The following is a 22,530-nucleotide window of genomic DNA, read 5'->3' on the forward strand; positions in this document are numbered from 1 at the left end:
TTTCCTTATGACAGATGGACATTGTTTCCTTATGACAGTTGTATATTGTTTCCTTATGACAGTTGGACATTGTTTTATGACCATAATGGACATTGTTTCCTTGTGACAGTTGGACATTGTTTCCTTATGACAGTAGGACATTGTTTCCTTATTTCTTTGTGACATTGCTTCCTTGTAAGTTATACTTCAACATGGGGAATTATTTCCATGCGGCAGTATGGCACTGAGGACATAATAAAAACAAGACATGCATTGTCATAATATAAGTTTGTTTTGAGGAAAGGTGTTGTTTACTTCCTCATAAAACTAAGACATTGTATCCATATGTTACTTCTTCCTTGTGGCTGTAGGACATCATTTCCCTGTGCCAGTGGTTAGTCTCTATGTGCTATATCGGCATGTTCATCGTGACACTGTTTCCTTTCCTTCTCCAATGGCTACAGTGAGGCAAGACTTAAACAAGACAAGCACAGCATCTATGGCTGTTGAATGTTTATTTCATCTCCATCACATGACAATTCCAGCAACCTTCAAACAAATGTAGCAGTTTGTGATTATGCCAAGCATGTTGCAAACATAACTGATATGCATATAAATAAAGAGCCAAAGCTAACAATATCTATTTCGATTGGCAAGTAGCTATTATCAGAATAGTGCTGTTGACACATTCGATACAAATGAGTCACTCTGTCCTGCTAAATACACCTGTTATCTACATGTGCAAGAACCACTCGTATACCATGTTGTTCATGTTATCATTTCAATATCAATATGTCCTAAACGTGGAGAACTCACCTCACTATGACCCTCATAAACAAGAGACAATTACCATGTCACTGTGCCACTTATTTACACTGAAGTATCTTTGATTGTAAGGGACCGGTCATATATTTCATAATATATATCATTAATATTGGCGAGTCCCCTCTTTCGCTGTCATTTTTCCATGACCCTTCCCCCTTAATTTCTCTCACACATACCTAAAATAAATGCCCAGTCCCTATAAATAAGACCTGATAAAATATGAAAATGTTAAATAAAAATATTTATGTATCTATTCATCATGTAATCCCACTCAAATAAAAAAAACATCAAAATATATGTAAGGATGTAAGGACATAAATCCTGTTCTTTGCGACATGGAACACAAAATTTGTGAAATCAAATCCTTCAATAAAAATTGTAAGAACATTTCTATATTTCAGGGTTTTTTCAACTCTGACATGAAATTTGTGTGATTTTGGACTTTGCCCCTTAAAACTATGACTATGGAACTTGTTCTTTTAAATCATGACTAAATAAAAAAAATACAACACATTTTAAAATACAAGGTGTGAGAAATGCTTGATTTGATTGATGGCAAATTCGTTTTGTTACTGGGTTGCAAGATCGTTTACAAATATTTTGTATTCTCGTGTTTCTTTATTCGGGTCAGGGGTGACAAAATATCTGTGAAAATGATTTTAGTTGTTGCTTTTTACCCCTTTTTCTCAGCACTTTGGGTTGGCACAACCGTAAACCAGCTAAAAAAAACACCTGATGATGAAATATGGCTTGATAGCATTTGTTTTAATTCTTCTACATCAAAGTGAGTGAGTGAGTGAGTTGGGTTTAAGATGGCTTTTAACAGAATTTCTGTTATATCTTGCCATGTCAGCTTAATATTGGAGGAAAGCCCGAAGTGATACAGGTCTCAGACGTTAACCACTTTGGTGAAACCCACAAGCACAGGTATGGTGCTGACAAACCTAGAAACATAATCGAGGGAACCGGGATTCGAACCCGCAATCATAAGTTTCTGGCATGCCCAAGGGAAGCAACTCTGCACAGCGAATCGCAGCGCCTTAGACGACTGGGCCACCCATGCCCCCTTCTATATCATAGTGTGCCAATGTACAAAACTAATATCAAATACAGTGAAACCCTTAATGAGTATCATAGCATTCCCAATAGTCCAGGGCCCACTTGAACAAAACGATCTTAGCGCTAAGACTATAGTAAGCCTATGTTCAAGTATGGGAGTTACGATCATCTTAGCACTAAGATCGCTTTCTGCAAGTGGGCCCTGATTAACAAAATTATTGTTCACAGCAACTTTGTTTTGTATACAGATAAGTGTCTCTGTTTCCAGTGTAAGTGTCTGGTGGGTTTCTGTTTGATGGGTCCGGAGTAACTTACAAACATGGCAACCACCTGTATCATTAGAGCTGTGTACAACCTATCACTTCCTTGTACAGCCTATCACTTTCTTGTACAGCCTATCACTTTCTTGTACAGCCACAGCTGTTGAATATCCTGGTGAAACTGAACCATACTGAAACCAGCAACACATTATGACAAAACCAGTGTCAAATAGCTGATTGTATGGAGAAGATAAATAAATCAAGAACAAGATCATCCTGCTGTCAAGTGCTGAGGGAGAATCTATTTCATCTTTGGTGGCGATCTTGATATTTTATTCAGCAGGGTCTGAGATATTAAAAATAATAACTTGAAAATATGACCCAAAATCTTTTTCCTTTTTGTTGAAAGAACTTTACTGGATGTCCTGATAAAAATTACTTGTGGATGCTAACATGAGTATTTGTTTTCCTGCTTTCAAAGTACAACTTGTAAACCACTGAAAGATTCCTTAAACCGCTAGTTTTGTTCTTTGTGCTTGTGGGGCTGTCTGTACGACAAATGTGAGTGAGTGAGTGAGTGAGTGAATGTGGTGGTTTAATGCCATTTTTAGCAATATTCCTGCAATACCCAGCGGTAGAAACTAACAGTTTTAGTCCACTAGTCCTTATAATGGTAACATAGCAAAACCCTTAAAAATGGTAAATTTCTAGTAGTCCTTCTGATACCTTAACTATTGGGTAGTTTCACAAGGACTGCAGGACTAGTGCTAATTTCTACCGCTGATATACCACAGCGTTACAAGATATGGGTTTCTCACACTATACCCATGTGGGAAATCGAACTCGGGTCTGACAAGCAACACTTTAACCACAAAGGTACCCATCACCCCTAAAATAACATGTAGTTTTCATTACAAACATCTATTTCTCTGAAACAGTTTATTTATGTTACAAAAACACCAAATAATTTACTTCCTACTACAAATTTGATGTTCTTGTACACTGGAAATGCACCATCTATACACAAAGACCATGACATTTTATGTACAATTCTGAAATAAAGTGAATGAACCAATGTCAGTAAATAAAACTCACTTGTCTATACAATTATATTTACAACAAATCTGGAAGATTAACACCATTCTTTCTATATAATACATGCACAATAGTTGTATCACGCCTCAGCAAATAACAGTAACAATCTCTGTATGACAATCTATCGATCCTGATCTAAGAATGAGTCAAGTTGACCAGACCCTTCCCTTCCCTAAAACCCGACTTTACTTTTCACAAATAACCAGACTTAGCAACACAAAACAATGAACAAAATAATTACATGTTTCAAAATAACAATACAAATACTTGGTACAAAATAATGAAAGTATATTGGTAAATAAAACTTATCTTTAATATAATATTTACAATGCACATGTGTTTTAGTGTCTTATTGTTATTTTTATGATCTTAATGGCAGTATTCCAGCCCCAATAAATATAGATGGTAAATAAATGTTGTTAATAAATGATACAAAAAAATGAATAAAAAAACAAAAATAACTTACCATGGGTGATAACACATAATAGACCCTTAGTTAGCACTAAAAAGCTGTGTGTAAAAATAAAACTGTAAACAATAGGGTACAATGTCACTGTGTACATTTAACGTAAGGTCAAGGGGTTCACGTCAGGACTGGAATGGCTGGATTTAACCCTGATCATTAAAGGTGCATGATCATATTTACATTTTCGTTTTCAGAAAAGATGAATATTTTACCTACAAATCTGTTTTTCTTTGCCAGCAAAGTATGTTTTAGTAAACAATACGCACTCACCCATTATTCTTTGTTCACTGCAGAGTGAGTGAGTGAGTATGTTTGTTTTTTTGTATTCCAGCAATATCACGGAGGGGGACTCCAGAAATGGTCTTCACACATTGTACCCATGTGGGGAATCAAGAGCATCGATCTACACAATTGAAATACGATGACATGCATCAACCAAGTCTGACCACCCAATCCCATTAATCGTCTCTTACGACAAGCATTTACATCAATCCATGGCATTAAATACAAAGGAAATCGTTTGCAATTTAATAGTTGACAATCATACTGGGATTTTCCTTTTATGCCCAATATATTCAGCTCATGAAACCTTGTAAGTTTGACCTTGCACCCTTAAATAAACTAATGGTACATAATCTTCATACATATATATTTCATCTGTATTGGAAATTGAAATTTTGGTTTTATCTCTTCTCTAAACGATACACAGCAAATCTGACTCATTACTGCTACTTTCCTAACACTTTCATGATGACATCCTCCAGAGAGACTATAACCATACCTTGTGTGCCAACAAAACAATTATAACAACATTCAGAGAAATTGTCAGTCTCTTAACATAATAGCCATCACAATACAATATAATTATCTTATAATAATACAATAATATTGGTCAGGATGGTAGTGTGTCAAAAAGCAAAGTGTTTTGAGGAGACTAACAGGCAGAGATAACTATTGCCGTACACATCAGTATGGGCAGGATAACATACACAATTATCTTGTATTCACACCTCACACACATGCCTACACACACACATATGTACCCACACATACTATGTTCCCCATGTATCACATTCAGAGATCACTAATGGTGCACCCTAAGTGTTGAGTGTGCATAGTAAACAAGGCAAGGAGAGGGACCGTCTCAAAAGGTCATGGGCATGACATTTTTCGGATTGGATCAGATTCAATTCAAAATAAACATACTTGAACATTAGTATTGTTCAAAGACAACAGTCCTGTTTCACAAATCGATCTTAGAGCTACGACTGCCGTAGGTCAGTGTTAAAGAACGGGAGTTATGATCTACTTTGCGCTAAGACAGCTTTGTTGAACAGGGTCGTAACCAAAAGTATTTGTTATACACATTATCTAAGAAAATAATGTAAGTTATTATCAGAAATAATAAACAATGTCAGTGTTGTTCATACATTAAGTAAAAATAAATGTAATAATACAGTTATTTGAAAATGGGAATGAACAAAATACTTTTTTACTTTTTCTTGCTATAACAAAATGTAGAGAAAACCCTCCACAAAACATGAACAGAAATTGGTCTAGCCATATGGAAATATCCTTTGAAACATGATATATGTTAATATCTTAAGGAACAGAATTTATGGATGTCAACTTCTTTAATATGAGGAACAACGTTTCGGAGTATATGCTTACTCCTTCATCTGGTGAAGGAAACCTTGTGTTCCTCATAAGAAGTTGACTTCCATAAATTCTCTTCCTTATGTGTATCACTTCTAAATGCGTTTCAAAGACTTGTCAATATCTTATGAGACAGTCCCAACATCACATCACCCCTGTTGTTCAGACTGTATAACAACTGCATACTGAAACAATAACATTATACAAATCACTGGGAAACAGCTGTAACACAGCGGCCGGCATTTCATATATACATGGACTACTGTGTCGTGGTCACCCTAAAACAAGTGTACAAAATAGAAATTAGTAGCGGGACGATACACTGATGCATTGGTAGATCGCGATTTTTTACTTCTTAATGGAAGTATTGATCACAGTTGCACATTATGTAAAAAGTATCAATTTTTACCTTTAATAATGTTACACCAAACACTAATTACAAGGGAAAACGAGTAGTGAAAATGTAAATATTTTTATCCATTGCGCGATACTTGACACTGCCAACTGTAAATCATTAGTGTGCCAGGTATTTGGCCATCCTGTCTATGAAAAAGATGGCTTATGCAGTACAGATAAGAGCACATGTAAGTATCGTGATACGTATTGTATCAAGAGCAAGGTATCGCGATACGCATCGGATAGTTGGTGTATCGTCCCAGCCCTAATAGAAATATGCGGTTTATCTTATCATAACATTGCCTGGTAATATGTACCAGTGCAGACACCATGAGGCTTGATATGACCATAAATTACCACAGGTAGTGTCAATTACCCATCACTGATTCAAAACCAAAGTTCTACAGAACAGTAAAATAATTTTAGAAATTATTTATAGATGATATTCAAGTGTAAGATTAAACAGGTAAATTCTTCGGTAAAAATTCTCAAAAAGTATCAAAAGCATAAATATTTGAGATACTGGCCTCAGTGAAATTAACATGTCAAATTTACTTAATTCAAATCATTACATTGTGCTCATGAACCAAAGTCTTCTCACATCGAGTATTTACCATCACAGGGAATTGCCTGGCCCCCTATCAACAAGTTATCTTTGATCCAGTGAGTGTAAGTGAGGTGGGTAAAGGTCGCACATTATTTCAGTAAAATTAAGGCCTGTCAGCTTAATGTGGGAGGAAAGTCATATAAATCCACGAACACTGGCATGGAGCTAACGAACCAAGGGTCATAATGCGAATGAATTAGATCCTGTAACAGCTAAGGGATACAACTCTGCTAGCACCTATGTGTCCATATCCTTTTTAAATGGCTTGTGTATGTTTGTTACGTACAGAGTCTTAGCACATATACAAAAGGTTACAAAGGTCGCTGGGTTATTCTGCACAGCTATCCCGGGGTTATGACTATCATAAGACTCTGGTAAAGCATAGGAGATTAGAAACACAAATTGCTATGAAAAAGCATGGGATTATCTGGGTCTATATATTTTTTCAAGTCCAAGGGAACAACTTGGAGGTCCAAGACTTGCGACACGTGGCTCGGTTCCACTGATTTCCAAGAAGACTGCTTTAGCCTATCATAGATGGAGAGATCAATGTTCGATTGACAAAATTCCACCACTGAAATTCACAAGACTGAGTGTGTTTCTCACTAGGATAGAAATAGCAGCAATATGACATCAATGCTTTAATCTTTCTATAAACAATTATATAAACAAATACTAATTCTGTCCCCAATTACTCGCAACGTGAATTAATTGTGTTCAGTCTCCGTTTAAAAGTGTAATTTGTAAAGACGCAATATTTTGTGTCCTGTGAAACCCTGAACGAGTCAGAGATGTAAGTCAGTGAGGGAGTTGGGTTTTAGGGAAATATTACCAGCAGTCCAATCACATCAAGGCAAGGAACTGTGTTTTCATTGGTTGTAGGGGTCATTTGAAGCTTTTTTTTTACATATGTCCAATAAGCAAAACAGGGGTCAGGGGGCTTATAAATAACAGTGAGCCTGCTTGTATTTTGAATCTGCATCAGATGTTTGATCGTTAGACTTGCACAAGCCTCTAAGGCAATAACTATTAGTTTAAATCATAATTTCTAGCTTATGTAAATAATAAGAACAAGTTGTCCCTATAAGAGACTGGAGTCCTTGTACCGTCCACATATCTAGACTTGCCTATTAGGAAGATTGCTACACATCCATGGACTTTTCTTGCAGTACAGCCTTCGAGCAAGGCTGTTTGATAGTAAGCTAGTGCCATGTACATTGACAATATGCAGTTCAGGATCTAGAGAGTTTAACAATCTCAGATCACAGCCTGGAGAATGAGATCAATACAAACAAGTCTCTAGTACTTCAACCACAAGATCTTCAAACTTGAAAATTTCCATGAGTATTTAAAATTCAACAATTCTCCTTATTCATTAATCTGATTCATAATGCTCACGATGACTAGCTTCGGTTTTCGCGTCCTAACAATACACAAATAATCATGATGAGATGTATCCATGTTTCTGACACCATCCGTCTAGTTGTTCTCTTGGAATGACAATTATTATGAGATTCTGAAGCTAATGAGCTGCTAGGATGTCTTGATAAAACCTGTGAATGCTCCGAGATGTGGTTGAATGTTACAGGTGATGAGTGACAGAAGCGTCCCTGACATTCTGTCAGATACTATTTCCCCAGCTACTACTCTACAATACAAGTATATTCTCTGGACCTCCACTGACTGTACAGGTATCAACACTTACTAACAGTGTACCAAGCAAGATACATCAAACAATACCTTTCCATGATGCGGAACACATAAACATGACACTTTGTGGAAATAAAAACCAAGGACAATTCTGCCATTGGGGGCAAGGGAGGTAACTTTCAATCCACCAATTTTCCATAATGGTTTCTTTTGTTTGTCCATGTGATCAGTCAGAAAGCACCTCATTTCACACCATCCACTAACTCCCTCATCTACTGCAAACAAAACAAGTCACATTTTGCCCTGTAAGCATAAAATGCACGGTAAGTTCTTGTCAGAGTAGTTAAAGGGAGACAACTCCAACATATGAAATGTATCTTGAAATGACAGTGGAGAATTATCTGGGTCAACTTCTCAGATCCATTGAATGCATTTATCATGATACACAAGACTCGACAACTGTATGACAAGTTTCCACTAAAACAAGTGACAAATGCCAACAGTGTCCCTTGGAGATATATCTTGCTTAGTACGCCTCATTCTGACTTCACCCACAAATAGTAAAACCATTTTCAGCCAAACAGACATCTCCCTCTGCATGTGTAAGTATGGTAACTAGACCCCACTTGGCTATTACTTTTGATATGTACAAGATCTGGTCGAATTACTACCCAGTGAGGAGGAACATCTACCCACTGCGGAAGAACACTCTATTCAGTGAGGGAGAACGCTCTATTCAGTGAGGGAGAACTCTCTATTCAGTGAGACAGAATGCTCTACCCACTGCAGAAGAACACTCTATTCAGTGAGGGAGAACGCTCTATTCAGTGAGGGAGAACGCTCTAATCAGTGAAACAGAATGCTCTAGCCACTGCAGAAGAACGCTCTATTCAGTGAAAAGGTACGCTCTACCCAGTGAAGAAGAACATTCTACTCTGTGAAAGGAAAGCAGCACATTGGTTGAGCTGTGCAAGTACACCCTAAACAAAAACACAACAACTGGTGGCAACAGTAACAACAAACAACAACAACAACGTCGTACCAACCACCTGTCTGTATATCCATCAAGTGACTGAGTTCACCCGATGCCATCGAGAGGTGGCCCCAGTTGGAGGAGCTCCAGCATAAAACAGTTCCAACGTACAAGAGTGGCATCGCAGAATACAACCTAAATTTACACCATAAATTATGTGTTTCAATGCTCAGTCATAAACAAAGGTTGGCTTTCATGTAAACACTCAAAGTCACTGCTTGCAATACAGCCCCTGTCAAAGCGACTGTCTTATAACTGATAATCACAATATGATCCCTTTCAACATATTATATCCCAAGTACATGTCCAAGCCATTCAAACATAGATCTCCCATTGGCACTAGTTTTACCAGCCCATCTATATTGGCCAAGCACACATGCACACACCGCAGAGTCGAACATAACCCTCAAGGCTACAACTAGGAACCATCAAACCAGATGTGTAGCCAACATCATTAAAACGATCACCAGCGAATGGTTCTATCAAAACTACCCTTTCACAGCCCATCTAAACAGTTGAAGGCTAGCGTTGGTCGTCCATAAAGATGTGACATCAATTGACACTACATGTATCCTGACGTTGTTCTTGCAGTGTAGTCTGTCACTTCTTGTGAAGAAATAGTGTCGTTCTCTACACTCCACACAGTTGGAAAGCCAAGTGTCTGTATCAGTGCCTCCTAGGTTTAGTGAATATACAGATGGTCCGTTAGAAGCGGTACATCCAGCACTCACAGTCTGGAACAACATCACAAATTAAGTCCTAAGTTCCCATAACATTAATCCTGTAGCGTGAGGCCTGTCACACCATCAGCAATCCGTTTCGCCTTCTCATCGCGAAGTCTGTTGGCTACCGCGGCAACCAAGGCTGCACCCTTCCCGCTCCCGTCATGGGACAACATAAGCTTGAACTGAAACACAGTAACATTGAAGATTTCATGTGATCAAACAGTGAGTGAGTGAGTATGGTTTTACGCCGCTTTTAGCAATATTCCAGCAATATCACGGCAGGGGACACCAGAAATGGGCTTCACACATTGTACCCATGTCGGGAATCGAACCCAGGTCTTCGGCGTGACGAGCGAACGCTTTAACCACTAGGCTACCCGACCGCCCTGTGATCAAACAGTCGATACTGAAATAGAATAATTATTCTTAAAGTGTAACTTTACATGAACACCCAATGCCATTTAGAAAGTGGTCAAATGTAACAGATGTTATATTTGGGATAACTTTCTTTATAAAGTACAGATTCTCGTACTTCTTAGGGTTGAGTCCCGTCCGGGATTCAAACCCACACTGCCAGAGTGAGGCACCTATTCGCCAGCACACAAAGTCAGCGATCTAACCTACTCAGTGCAAATGAGTCCTGGACTCGAATCTGTACTCTTCAAAAAAGAACTCGAATCTGCACTCTACAAAGATATTGTTATCCCAAATATAACATTTATAACTCGTAACTTTATACTTTTAGCATCAGTCCGAAACTCTAGCCCCAAGTCCATCATGTAAATCACCTGTTGCAAAACAAGTTAACAATAAAAAGATTCAAACCTTTTTACATAAATGTCTTCAGGTAATTTCAGTGTAGAATATTGAGTGGTATTGTCTGACAACACAGCAGTCAGATGTTGTTTTTATTTATTAAATTCTTAGTAATTCCCCTATTTTTCTTGAGTTCTTAAACAGAAATAGCTATCACTACCCATGGATATTTCTAAGAGTGTAGTGTGTACACAAGCCAATGTCTGGTCTAAGGGAGACAACTCACTCTGACATCTGGAGCCAGCTTCTGTACTTTTTCCATCATGAGATCATGGAAGTGAGGGTGGAAGCGGTAGAGTGACCCGTCCACACCCACAACAACCTCGGGACGTCCCATCTTGTTCAGAAGACATGCGATACCTTTAAAAGAACGACCAAGAGATGAAAAAACAAGGATAACAAGAACTGTAGCAATAGACAAGGCAGTGAGTGGGGATGTGAAATGGGGTTTAATGTTGCATCAGGTGAAAGATTATAGCAAGTGTGAAGGAAAGGGGCTGACCGCTTGTACCAGTCAGCCCTTAGGCCAGTTTTATTGTGCTAGCCCATTGAGATACCATGCCACACTCAAACATGGATATCCCTCTCAGACACAGTATACAGACTCCAAGCCGACCAGTCTGTATTTTATCCCCTTAATGAGGAGGGTCAGGAAGGATACCAAAAAGTTCTACCTTTTACCCTCTTTTGGTATGTCGCTCCCCCAGGATCGATCCACTGACCAATCAGTAAATCCACCAGACAAGGAGGCAGTTCCAGGTAGTGAGTGAGTGAGTGTGTCAGCAGTATACCTGACATGTTCTGTTTGTTTGTTGTTTAATGCCGCACTCAGCAATATTCAAGCTATACGACAGCGATCTGTAAATAATCGAGTCTGCACCAGACAATCCGGTCACTGACATCATGAACATCGATCCACGCAATTGGGATACTATGACCATCTTCCCGAGGCAAGAGAGTTAACTGACTTTAAAAGTCCAGTTTCCACCCTTGCCGAACTAGGCTGGTATTATGGAGGTACATTTTGGCTGGACTAACAAGTCTATGTATAGTCCAATCAAAATCAAAATCCGGTTCGTAAACTGTCGTGCAGATTTCGGTCGATTGCAGGATTTGCAAAGCATGCACACCGCCAACTCGCGATGTAAGACCTGTTATATCACAATATAGATCTTGATTATCTATCAGATCATCTTGACTAGGCGCCGCCATTTTGTTTGAAATGAATGCAAGTGATGGAATCGGATTGGTCCATAGGAGATGCTTAGAAGGGACATAACTCATAATAACCATCGGTGGCGCTACGATTGAGCCCAGGAATTTCAGCCTAGTTCGGCAAGGGTTGAAACTGGACTTTATAGTCAGTTAACTCTCTTGCCTCGGGAAGATGTACTATGACATGCATCAACCAAGTCAGCGAGCCTGACGGCCCGCTCCCTTTAGTCACCTCTTACAAGCATAGTCACCTGTTATGGCAAGCATGGGTTGCTGAAGACCTATTCTACCCCAGAACTTCATGGGTACCTGACATGTAATAGCAACCAGAACACAATTAGTCCACAATGGCAAACTAGTGTTAGACAGCTTGAGCAACGATCCATCCAGCAACACACAATCAGTATTCCAGTAAACAGTATTCCAGTTATATCCCGGCGTGTCAGCTTAATGTGGGAGGAAAGCCCGAAGTGATGCAGGTCTCAGACGTTTACCACTTTGGTGAAACCCATGAGCACGGGTATGGTGCTGACAAACCTAGAAACATAATCGAGGGAACCGGGATTCGAACCCACAATCATAGGTTTCTGGCGTGCCCTCAGCGAATCGCGGCGCCTTAAATGACTGGGCCACCCGTGCACATAGACAGCTTATGGCAAGCATGGATGTTTGGCCCCAGAATCCTCATGTGTTACACACAAAGATAAAGTCTAGACTGCTTCAGATACGTACCAGCGGAGGCTAGGTATGCGGCTCTAGTAGACACTGCCTGGCAGACATACTGGGCTATGCGACAGTCATCTTCCGTGAATTCTTCAATGTTCAGCTCATCAAACACCTGCTTTGTGTTCTTGAAGCCGTCATCTACATCACTGAAATTTAAAGACAGAAGATGTATCTACAACATAGTGTTATGGACTGGAACTGACCAGAAAATGGAAAGCTCTGAGAATGATTTATTGTTTAGGTTTAGCACTATACAAGCAGAATTCTTATATTTATAATTATTGTCATTATTATTATTATCATCAAATGTCATAATAAAAACGATTCATTTAAAAATATCCAAAAACCCTATCCTTTCTCACCTCTCAATTTCAGATACATATTTTGTGTAGAAGCGCCCCCTTGTGGAGAGTTCCTCCGAGCCGCGACCTCTGAACAGTAATCCATTTTTGCGAAGTCGCTCGAGGACCAGCCGAGCTATCTCCCCCATGTACATCCCCGAGATCATCTTCTCGTATCTGCAACACATGGTTTGGGGGTAAGTGGGAATAGCATACTACTTACATCATTTACATCACTTTGTATTGGCAAAAGATTTGTGTTGTAATATACTGCTATATAGGGATCTGTATTGAGATACACACTGTGATATATTGGGGGTTTACAGTGTTTGACAATGATTGACACTGTACCTGCAGATCCTTTTTTCTACCTTCCAAAGTAAATATTACAACGTCAAAGTCAGACGCTTCCACTTGGTTGTCCGGGACACAGGAAACAACAACATAAGAGAAAAAGCACTTCCACATTTCAGCAGTTTTGCCAATCAATTTCGAAGGAAAACATAATTTGTGAATGAATTTCTGATTGAAGTCTAGGTTAAACGATATAAATAATAACGAAATCTATTATATATTTTTAACCTATACACCAGAAACTATATTCCAATACACACCGTTTGAAATGTACACTGGTAATACCAAAGGATCATATCAGTCTGCAACTTTAGTCACAAGTCAGACACCCGAGTCTAGTAAAATTCTGTTCAGTCTAGTAAGCTCATAATAACACTAAATTCTACTGAAAATGGAGACCAACATCTAGTCTCTGAAGTGAACATATCTTACAGAAAAATTTGTTTGTGTGTGTGTTAAATTATCTTAATAAAAATATAATAAAAAGGAGCCGAGAGACTCTCTTCATTTTCAGATACTGCAGTAATCTAGACTTGTTTAACATAAGTACTATGACGAGTTCCTCTGGATTTCTAATTATTAATCTGGAGTAGTGCTGCTTTATTATGTCGTTTGGTGGGAGTGGTGCTTAATTTTCAATAACAACATTTCCTTCGTCAGTGTGTGATCAAGTCCAAAGATATTGCTGGCCATATGGGCTAGCTTGCCTGAAACATTATTGGCCAGTCCAAATTCCACTAGCTTACATATGTGCCAGTTTATTTTCATCTAACATGGGTTTTCAAAGTTGTAACACAGCTTGTGACTGGTTAATCTTCAAATTTCAACCAATCAAAATGTGTTTATTATGCTCAGTCTTACATTGACCAGTCACTCAAACAATATAAAGGGGGATAACTCTGATCTTGCAACCTCACTTTGTTACACATATCAATTCATTTATTTTATTTTATGGCCGTATTGAAACGGGAGAGCATACAAATATCACCGTAAACATTTCAGCAGCCAGTGGGGCTGGGGACATTTCACTATCTTTAGCCCAACAAAAATATTGCTAGCCACAGGCTATCAGGATCACAGCTCTTTCGCACATGGGTAATAAACGTCTCTGCGCTTACAGCATACTTATGCATGGAGTACAGCGCCACATAAATGGACTATTATTACTACTACTACTACTACTACTACTACTACTACTACTACTACTACTTACATCTGTTTGCCACTATTGATGGAATACTACTACTACTACTACTACTACTACTACTACTACTACTTACATCTGTTTGCCACTATTGATGGAATACTACTACTACTACTACTACTACTACTACTACTACTACTTACATCTGTTTGCCACTATTGATGGAATACTACTACTACTACTACTACTACTACTACTACTACTTACATCTGTTTGCCACTATTGATGGAATACTACTACTACTACTACTACTACTTACATCTGTTTGCCACTATTGATGGAATGCTTGTCCACCAGACGGTCATAATCAGTCATCAGGAAATCCAGTGCACCGTCATCTCCAAATGCTCCCCATTCAGTGTTGACGATAACTTCCTTAGGGTCGTCGTAATCGGAATCCCAGAGTCCACAGTTCTCCAGCTTTTCTATGTAGCACGCATTGGTTCCAGTGCCTGAAACATACAGTCACATACAGTCACATAGTCACATTCACTCACATAGAGTCACATACATTCACATACACTCACATAGAGTCACATACACTCACATACAGTCACATTCACTCACATAGAGTCACATACATTCACTCACATACAGTCACATAGTCAAATTCACTCACATAGAGTCACATTCACTCACATAGAGTCACATACAGTCACATAGTTCCATACATTCACTCACATAGAGTCACATACATTCACTCACATACAGTCACATTCACTCACATAGTCACATACAGTCACATTCACTCACATAGTCACATACATTCACATACATTCACATACACTCACATACAGTCACATACATTCACTCACATAGTCACATTCACTCACATAGAGTCACATTCACTCACATAGAGTCACTCACATACAGTCACATACATTCACTCACATACAGTCACATACATTCACTCACATACAGTCACATACATTCACTCACATAGTCACATTCACTCACATACAGTCACATTCACTCAGAGTCACATACAGTCACATTCACTCACATACATTCACTCACATACATTCACTCACATACAGTTACATAGTCACATTCACTCACATACAGTCACATTCACTCACATACAGTCACATTCACTCACATAGTCACATACATTCACTCACATGCAGTCACATTCACTCACATAGTCACATTCACTCACATTCACTCACATAGTCACATACATTCATGCACATACAGTCACATTCACTCACATACAGTCACATTCACTCACATAGTCACATTCACTCACAGAGTCACATACACTCACATACAGTCACATACATTCACTCACATACAGTCACATTCACTCACATACAGTCACTCACATAGTCACATTCACTCACATAGTCACATTCACTCACATACAGTCACATTCACTCACATACAGTCACTCACATACAGTCACATACAGTCACATTCACTCACATACAGTCACATTCACTCACATAGAGTCACATATATTCACTCACATACATTCACTCACATACAGTCACATTCACTCACATACAGTCAAATACAGTCACATTCACTCACATACAGTCACATACATTCACTCACATACAGTCACATTCACTCACATACAGTCACATTCACTCACATACATTCACTCACATACAGTCATACAGGGATCAAACCAACCTTCCTACTCTGGGCAGACCCTCTATCGACTAGACCAATGACAACATTGCAGTAAGTATCGTGGAAATCTGAGGAAAGGGAGTTAACTGACTGTAAAAGTCAAGTTTCCACCCTTGCCGAACTTGGCTGGAATTCCAGAGTTGCATTTTGGCTGGACTAATGCGTCTATACAAAGTCCAATCAAAATTGTATAACGAACTAGACATCCCTTTCATAAACAACATGGATTTCAATGTGCAGATTTCAATCGACTGCAGGATTTGCAAAGCATCTGTACCATCAACTTGGCATCAACAGATATTTTCGAAATCTTTTAATGTTTTTAATCAAGGTGCTCAAATGATTTCCTGCACTTCACGAGTGTAGACCCGTTTTATTACAATATAGATATCGTTCATTGATCAGATCGTCTTGCCTGGGTGCCGGCATTTTGTCTGAAGCAAATCAAGTAATATGAGAGGTGGAATCTGATTGGTCAGTAGGAGGGACATAACTCGTAACAGCCACTATTGGCCTTATGATTGAGCCATGAAATTCCAGCGTCTTTCGGCAAGGTTGAAAACTGGACTTTTGTAGTCAGTTAACAGCCTTGCCTCGGTTGAGAGGCAGGACAATCAGGAGATAAACATACAGTGTTTTCAATGTACATCTAGGTTACCCTTGGTAAGCGCAGCATGAGGTTTCAAATGGTAAATATAGTAAGTAATGGCTGGATCTACAAATATAATCTTCTGCGGTGATGTGGTCATCAAATCAGCTGTTCCTATGAGAGGTGATTACTGTGATTTGAAACCTCTATCAGAGGTGGTTACTGTAATTTGAAACCTCTGAAAATCAGTCTTGAGTCATTTCCAAATTCATAGTAGAATATAATTGGTTAACCATCAACATTCTCAGGATGTATTTTGGATCATGTTTTATATATTGAATGTATTTGACATTCTGAATGTTACAGGATTTTAAACATAGTGATAGCAAAGCAAGACACTGAAAAGTAATTTATGTATTGACCATACACAAACAAAATATCACCATTAATTTTAATCAATAGCACAGCCAGTGAGTATATCAGTATTATCAACACAGAATGGTGTCAATATCACGAACACTGACCAATACATATTGTCCATCTGTGACACTAACACCCACGCCCAATCAGAAGTATTGCTTATTGTATATATACAGCGAAGTCACTGCCTCGTTCTCCCACACATCCCACAAGGCAACAGCTGATGGAGATCAATATGCCCTTGCTTACCTCCAGTATTTTTCACATTTGTAATTGTAAGCTAACCAGCAATAAATCAATTGAAAACACATGTTTACAATATCAACGTCATACAATGATGAAGTAAGTTAAAAAGGACCACAGTGTTGAATTAATGGTAATCTATTATGTACTGCTGAGTCTCATGCTCTCATAATCAATTATACTGATCAGTTAAAAAAATAGCAACAATAATATACTAAAAAAGCAAGAATTTCTATTTGACATAGCTTTCATAAGACAACACATGTTTATTTTACAGTTTACAGGTTTTTAATAAGGACTTAGTCGTGGTAGATTGAAATGAAATAATTTAATCTGACTATCGTTAACGTTTTTGCATATAACACAGAGTGGGCTTCTCTGTTTAGCAGGAGCATAAATACAAAATCTATTCATAGTGCACGATACTTACTGCAATGTTGTTTTTGCCATTTCTACCTGAGAACGTAGATTTTGCTTTTGGTGTTGGCAGTCGCCAGAGGCTATACTCAACGTTTGGTTGTATTTTTAATTTCCTAATCCAACAAATGGAATGGAGGAAAAAATAAAATACAGTTCACATATTTTATCTTCACTCTTTGCCTGTGGATTTTAGCTCAGGTAGGCTGTTTAATAACTTTACAGAAACAAGAAGCAGGTTCCAAGCAATGAAAAACAGACAAGACTTCTTCCTAAATACATACAACTAATACCGTATTCGACGTAATAAGCGCTCGGGGCGCTCTCAAAATTAGAAATAGGGGGCTCTTATTAGAATATTATTTTGGTGAAAAAAAACATAGTTGAAAGATAAATTTCGTTGTTTATGCTGACAGCCTGAAATGTTTGTGTACGACAGATATATTTTTCCAGATTTTAATTGCCCATAAATAAGGGTGCATATAACATACGTGTGCGTATTATACCGAATAAATAAGTCTTGTGTACATTGATCAATCGGAAGGGATGCAAATTGGGCTTGTTCACTAGCCAATATATCATCAAATATCGCCATGGGCGCTTATTAGAGCGGGGCGCTTATTACGTCGAATACGGTAAGCCAATCGGAGAAAATACAGACTGTCGTGTAAATGTTCTGTCAAGACCCACACTGGAAACAGACTAAGGATCTCTGAAGTGCCCCGTTAGACAACATCCAGAAATGAGACCATCCCCCTGGTACAACACAGACCCTGCTGACAAGTTCCAGGCTACTCACCAAGAATAAGACCAATTGCACAAGACCGCTCACTGTGGGCACAGGACATCAGGGCTCCCACAGTGTCGTTTATCACAGCTAGACATTCCACATCTATATCCTGCATCACAACACAAGGTACTATCAGTAAGGTGAGCTGATGGGAGGTGACGTGAAATGGGGTATAATATCGTGATCAAGATTATTGCACTTATATGACGATTTGCGTGTGGGCGTGTGTTTATACCCGTCTGGACTAAAGCCGGTTTTATAGTGCTAGCCTAATGAGACACCATGCCTCGGTTTAACATGGATACCCCACACAGACACAGTACACCGATTCCGAGCTGATCAGTCCTTGTTATATCCTCTTAATGCCATGCCATAATTCATACAACTAACTATCTACAGGGGAGGTGAGGGACTCACAAGGACAAAATGTTCATAGACACCAGTAAAGAGAGGGTCATTAGTTAGTTAGCCTTACATCGTCTACAAAAATGTTTCTTGTTTATCAACTTGTATAAAGTGTTGCATCTGTCCAAACAAAACACTCCACTCGCTGTAGTATATTATCGCAAGTTGCTACAGTCAAAATAGAAACTAGGCAATGAGATTATCAACTGAGTGTCAAAATAACATGGCTGTATTGTACTGTAGACTATTCTTATCATCAGGCTTTGGTGTCCAGATCAGATAATTGTCCTAAATTACAAATTGTAATTTGTGAAAGATGGCAGGTGTGGATACAGCATGGTACATACCCCACGTCTCTTGATGGCTTCATGGAGCAGCTGGACTATATCGTTGCCCTCCACCCCCTCACACTTGAAGCCCTTGGTCCAGGTGGTGAGAATGGCGTGGGCCAGGCCCACCTGGCGGCAGGGGAAGGAGAAGGTGAACCCCAGGGGGAGGGGCTTGTTCAGGAGCTGGTGCTCCTTCATGAACTTGAAGATGCAGTCAGCTATATGGTCAAACAGCTGAAACAGAAGGGGTATTGGATACACAGGGTGATACAGGGTGATACGAGGTATATTAATAATCACTCGTACAGTGCTTCTGGGGGATTGTACAAGGTATATCAACTTACAGTGCTGACCACTGAAGGAGTATAGGATACACAGGGTGATACGAGGTATATTAATATACACTCGTACAGTGCTTCTGGGGGACTGTACAAGGTATATCAACTTACAGTGCTGACCACTGAAGGAGTATAGGATACACAGGGTGATACGAGGTATATTAATATACACTCGTACAGTGCTTCTGGGGGACTGTACAAGGTATATCAACTTACAGTGCTGACCACTGAAGGAGTATAGGATACACAGGGTAGATACGAGGTATATTAATATACACTCGTACAGTGCTTCTGGGGGACTGTACAAGGTATATCAACTTACAGTGCTAACCACTGAAGGTGTATAGGATACACAGGGGGAATTGAAGCTCATGGACACATCATATGTGACATCATAGATCCATGACGCAAGATGCTCCATTTGCCCTGTGCAGGATTAGTGTGTCAAGTTTGGAAATCATGTGAAACATATCGTGATAAGAATAAAGACACACTGTGGTAACACTTGACTGACTAGTTTTGTAATTAAGTGGTACACATTTGAAACATCTCTTCTTAATGTACATACAGTAACCTGTGGTTATAACGAACTCAAAGTGACAGCTAATCTTAGTTTGTTATAACCATAGTTCGCTATAAGCATGTACAGATTACGGACGGGACAGAAAAACAACACTTCTTTATATCCATCAGTTCGTTATAATGAGTGAGTGAGTGAGTGAGTATGGCTTTATGCCGCTTTAAGCAATATTCCAGCAATATCACGGCGGGGAACACCAGAAATGGGCTTCACACATTGTACCCATGTCGGGAATCGAACCCGAGTCTTTGGCGTGACAAGCGAACGCTTTAACCACTGGGCTACCTGACTGCCTCCAGTTTGTTATAAGCGTGTTCATTATAAACATAGTCTACTGTACTTCAATGTATGTTTCTATTGTTCGCATTTCTTGTGGCGGTGAGTATATATCTGCAGTACGCCTGGAGCCTGTGACCAACCTGTGTGCCAGTCCCGAGCATGATCTGCTGGGGGATCAGGTAGATCTTGCTCTCCATGTTCACTTCCTGCCCCTTCAGGGAGATGAGCAGCACCCGGAAGTTGGTGCCTCCCAGGTCCAGTGCCAGGAACTCACCCTGCTCTGGAGACAACATTATTATTAGGCGTTGAATCATATATCCAAATGTCGATTTGCTCCAAATGTTTGCCCTATGATAGTACTATTCCGATAGGAATTTAAAATCACCGACGGTCTTGTCAATACTATGTATAACAATTGATAGTTTCAGTAGACATAATTAATTATAAATGAAACCTAATTTTTATGTGTCAGAAAACTTTTTTTTTAACGTTTTTACGAATTTCAAACCTGCTGGGTATTGAGTATAACGATTGCGACAACTTCAGATTAGAGTTACTTCCCTTTGTTTTGAGTAGCAGCAGGGAGGAAAATGGGCGACTTTGACATTGTCAGCAATACTTAATCATTTCTATTACAATGATTAACATAATTATTAAGGTTTTATACCATCGCAATACTATTGCAATAGGACGTTCTTGCTTTTTTCGGTTCCATAAAGACAGGTCCCATACAAGTCAGTAAATGTTTTATTATAAAACATAGACACAAAAGTTCAAACAGAGACACTTGACTGGCTCAAGTTTGGAGAACACCACTGTCAGTTACTCAGGTCAATGCCTGCTCTGACGTAGAGGCAATATGCGTTTCAGTCAATGACATGTGACCGCTTCTCAGTCAATGAATATGGTGGAAATCTTTGCATTATATAATACATAATCACATCATGACTCAATCACTGTCATATCCTACAGCTATGGGTGCTTATTACACTCTCTAGGTGTTTTACTATTGGTTTTACTGACTTTTATCAGAAAAATTTGGGTCAGTAGATATGTAAAAATGAAAAGAAAAGAAAAAACATTTTAGATGGGGACATCTTCATATATCGTGATATCGATATGTGGCGATAACAAATATTACTGGTGGAGTTGTATCAATGCAAATTTATGAATAACGGTAGTTTGGACAATGAGAAGGCAGAAATTTCAATCTTAATCATTTAAAGGATCATTCTTGTATATATTTGTCATTAAATAGATTAAATGCAGGTCATTTATACCTATACACACATAGAGTAATCAATTTTATTATTAATGTGATATGTCGATATATTGTTATACTCTTGAGTCAAAACATCGTTAATGATACCTCCAATTTCGAATACTTATATATTTAATTATTTATCTATTTGAATATATTTCTTGAGTGAATTGTTAGTTATTAAAGGATTCAAAATAATAAGTGTTTATTATTTTCCACTTATAATTTCTTTCAGGGCAGATGGAATTCATAAACCAATTTCCCCCAAAAAGTCTTGTTCTATCTTACTGCTTCTGCATAATTCAACTGACCTGTTCCGTCAGGCACTGATCGAACATAGGTCTGGAACATCTTGACCTTGGCGTCAGCATTGGTGTCCTTGCCCAGGCCTTGGTTGAAGCTGTGCAACATTTTGTCCATGACTGTCTCGTAGTCTTCATCTTTCAGGATCAGTGGTCTCACAACAGCCTCAACCTGCAACACAAGACACCATGAGAACAGACAAGGGATTCAGAAACTGTGAGAACAGATAAGGGATTCAAACTGATGACTGACAGAGCCTCAACCTGCAACACAATACAGTGTGAGAACAGACAAGGGATTCAAACTGATGACTGACAGAGCCTCAACCTGCAACACAATACAGTGTGAGAACAGACAAGGGATTCAGAAATTGTGAGAACAAATAAGGGATTCAAACGGATGACTGACAGAGCCTCAACCTGCAACACAATACAGTGTGAGAACAGACAAGGGATTCAAACGGATAACTGACAGAGCCTCAACCTGCAACACAATACAGTGTGAGAACAGACAAGGGATTCAAACGGATGA

At 38.9% G+C, this 22,530-nt stretch overlaps 1 protein-coding gene across 6 annotated transcripts in view; it reads right to left on the minus strand.

Annotated features, from left to right (window-relative positions):
• Positions 1–477: 477 nt before the first annotated feature.
• Positions 478–22,530, minus strand: part of LOC124138095 (hexokinase-1-like) — a 68,865-nt gene continuing 46,812 nt past the window's right edge. For all 6 annotated transcript variants that reach the window (XM_048393264.1, XM_048393261.1, XM_048393262.1 and 3 more), the window contains exons 2-10: positions 22,008–22,170; positions 20,576–20,715; positions 19,257–19,472; positions 18,514–18,613; positions 14,667–14,859; positions 12,871–13,026; positions 12,515–12,654; positions 10,794–10,927; positions 478–9,933 (exon numbers count right to left, since the gene is read on the minus strand). In XM_048393264.1, coding sequence (XP_048249221.1) covers positions 9,802–9,933; positions 10,794–10,927; positions 12,515–12,654; positions 12,871–13,026; positions 14,667–14,859; positions 18,514–18,613; positions 19,257–19,472; positions 20,576–20,715; positions 22,008–22,170 — 1,374 coding nt within the window. In that variant the 3' untranslated portion in view covers positions 478–9,801. The remainder of the gene's footprint in view (positions 9,934–10,793; positions 10,928–12,514; positions 12,655–12,870; positions 13,027–14,666; positions 14,860–18,513; positions 18,614–19,256; positions 19,473–20,575; positions 20,716–22,007; positions 22,171–22,530) is intronic.

The sequence above is a fragment of the Haliotis rufescens genome, unplaced genomic scaffold (assembly GCF_023055435.1).
Source record: "Haliotis rufescens isolate VD_foot unplaced genomic scaffold, xgHalRufe1.0.p SCAF_12, whole genome shotgun sequence".
Classification (NCBI taxonomy): domain Eukaryota; kingdom Metazoa; phylum Mollusca; class Gastropoda; order Lepetellida; family Haliotidae; genus Haliotis; species Haliotis rufescens.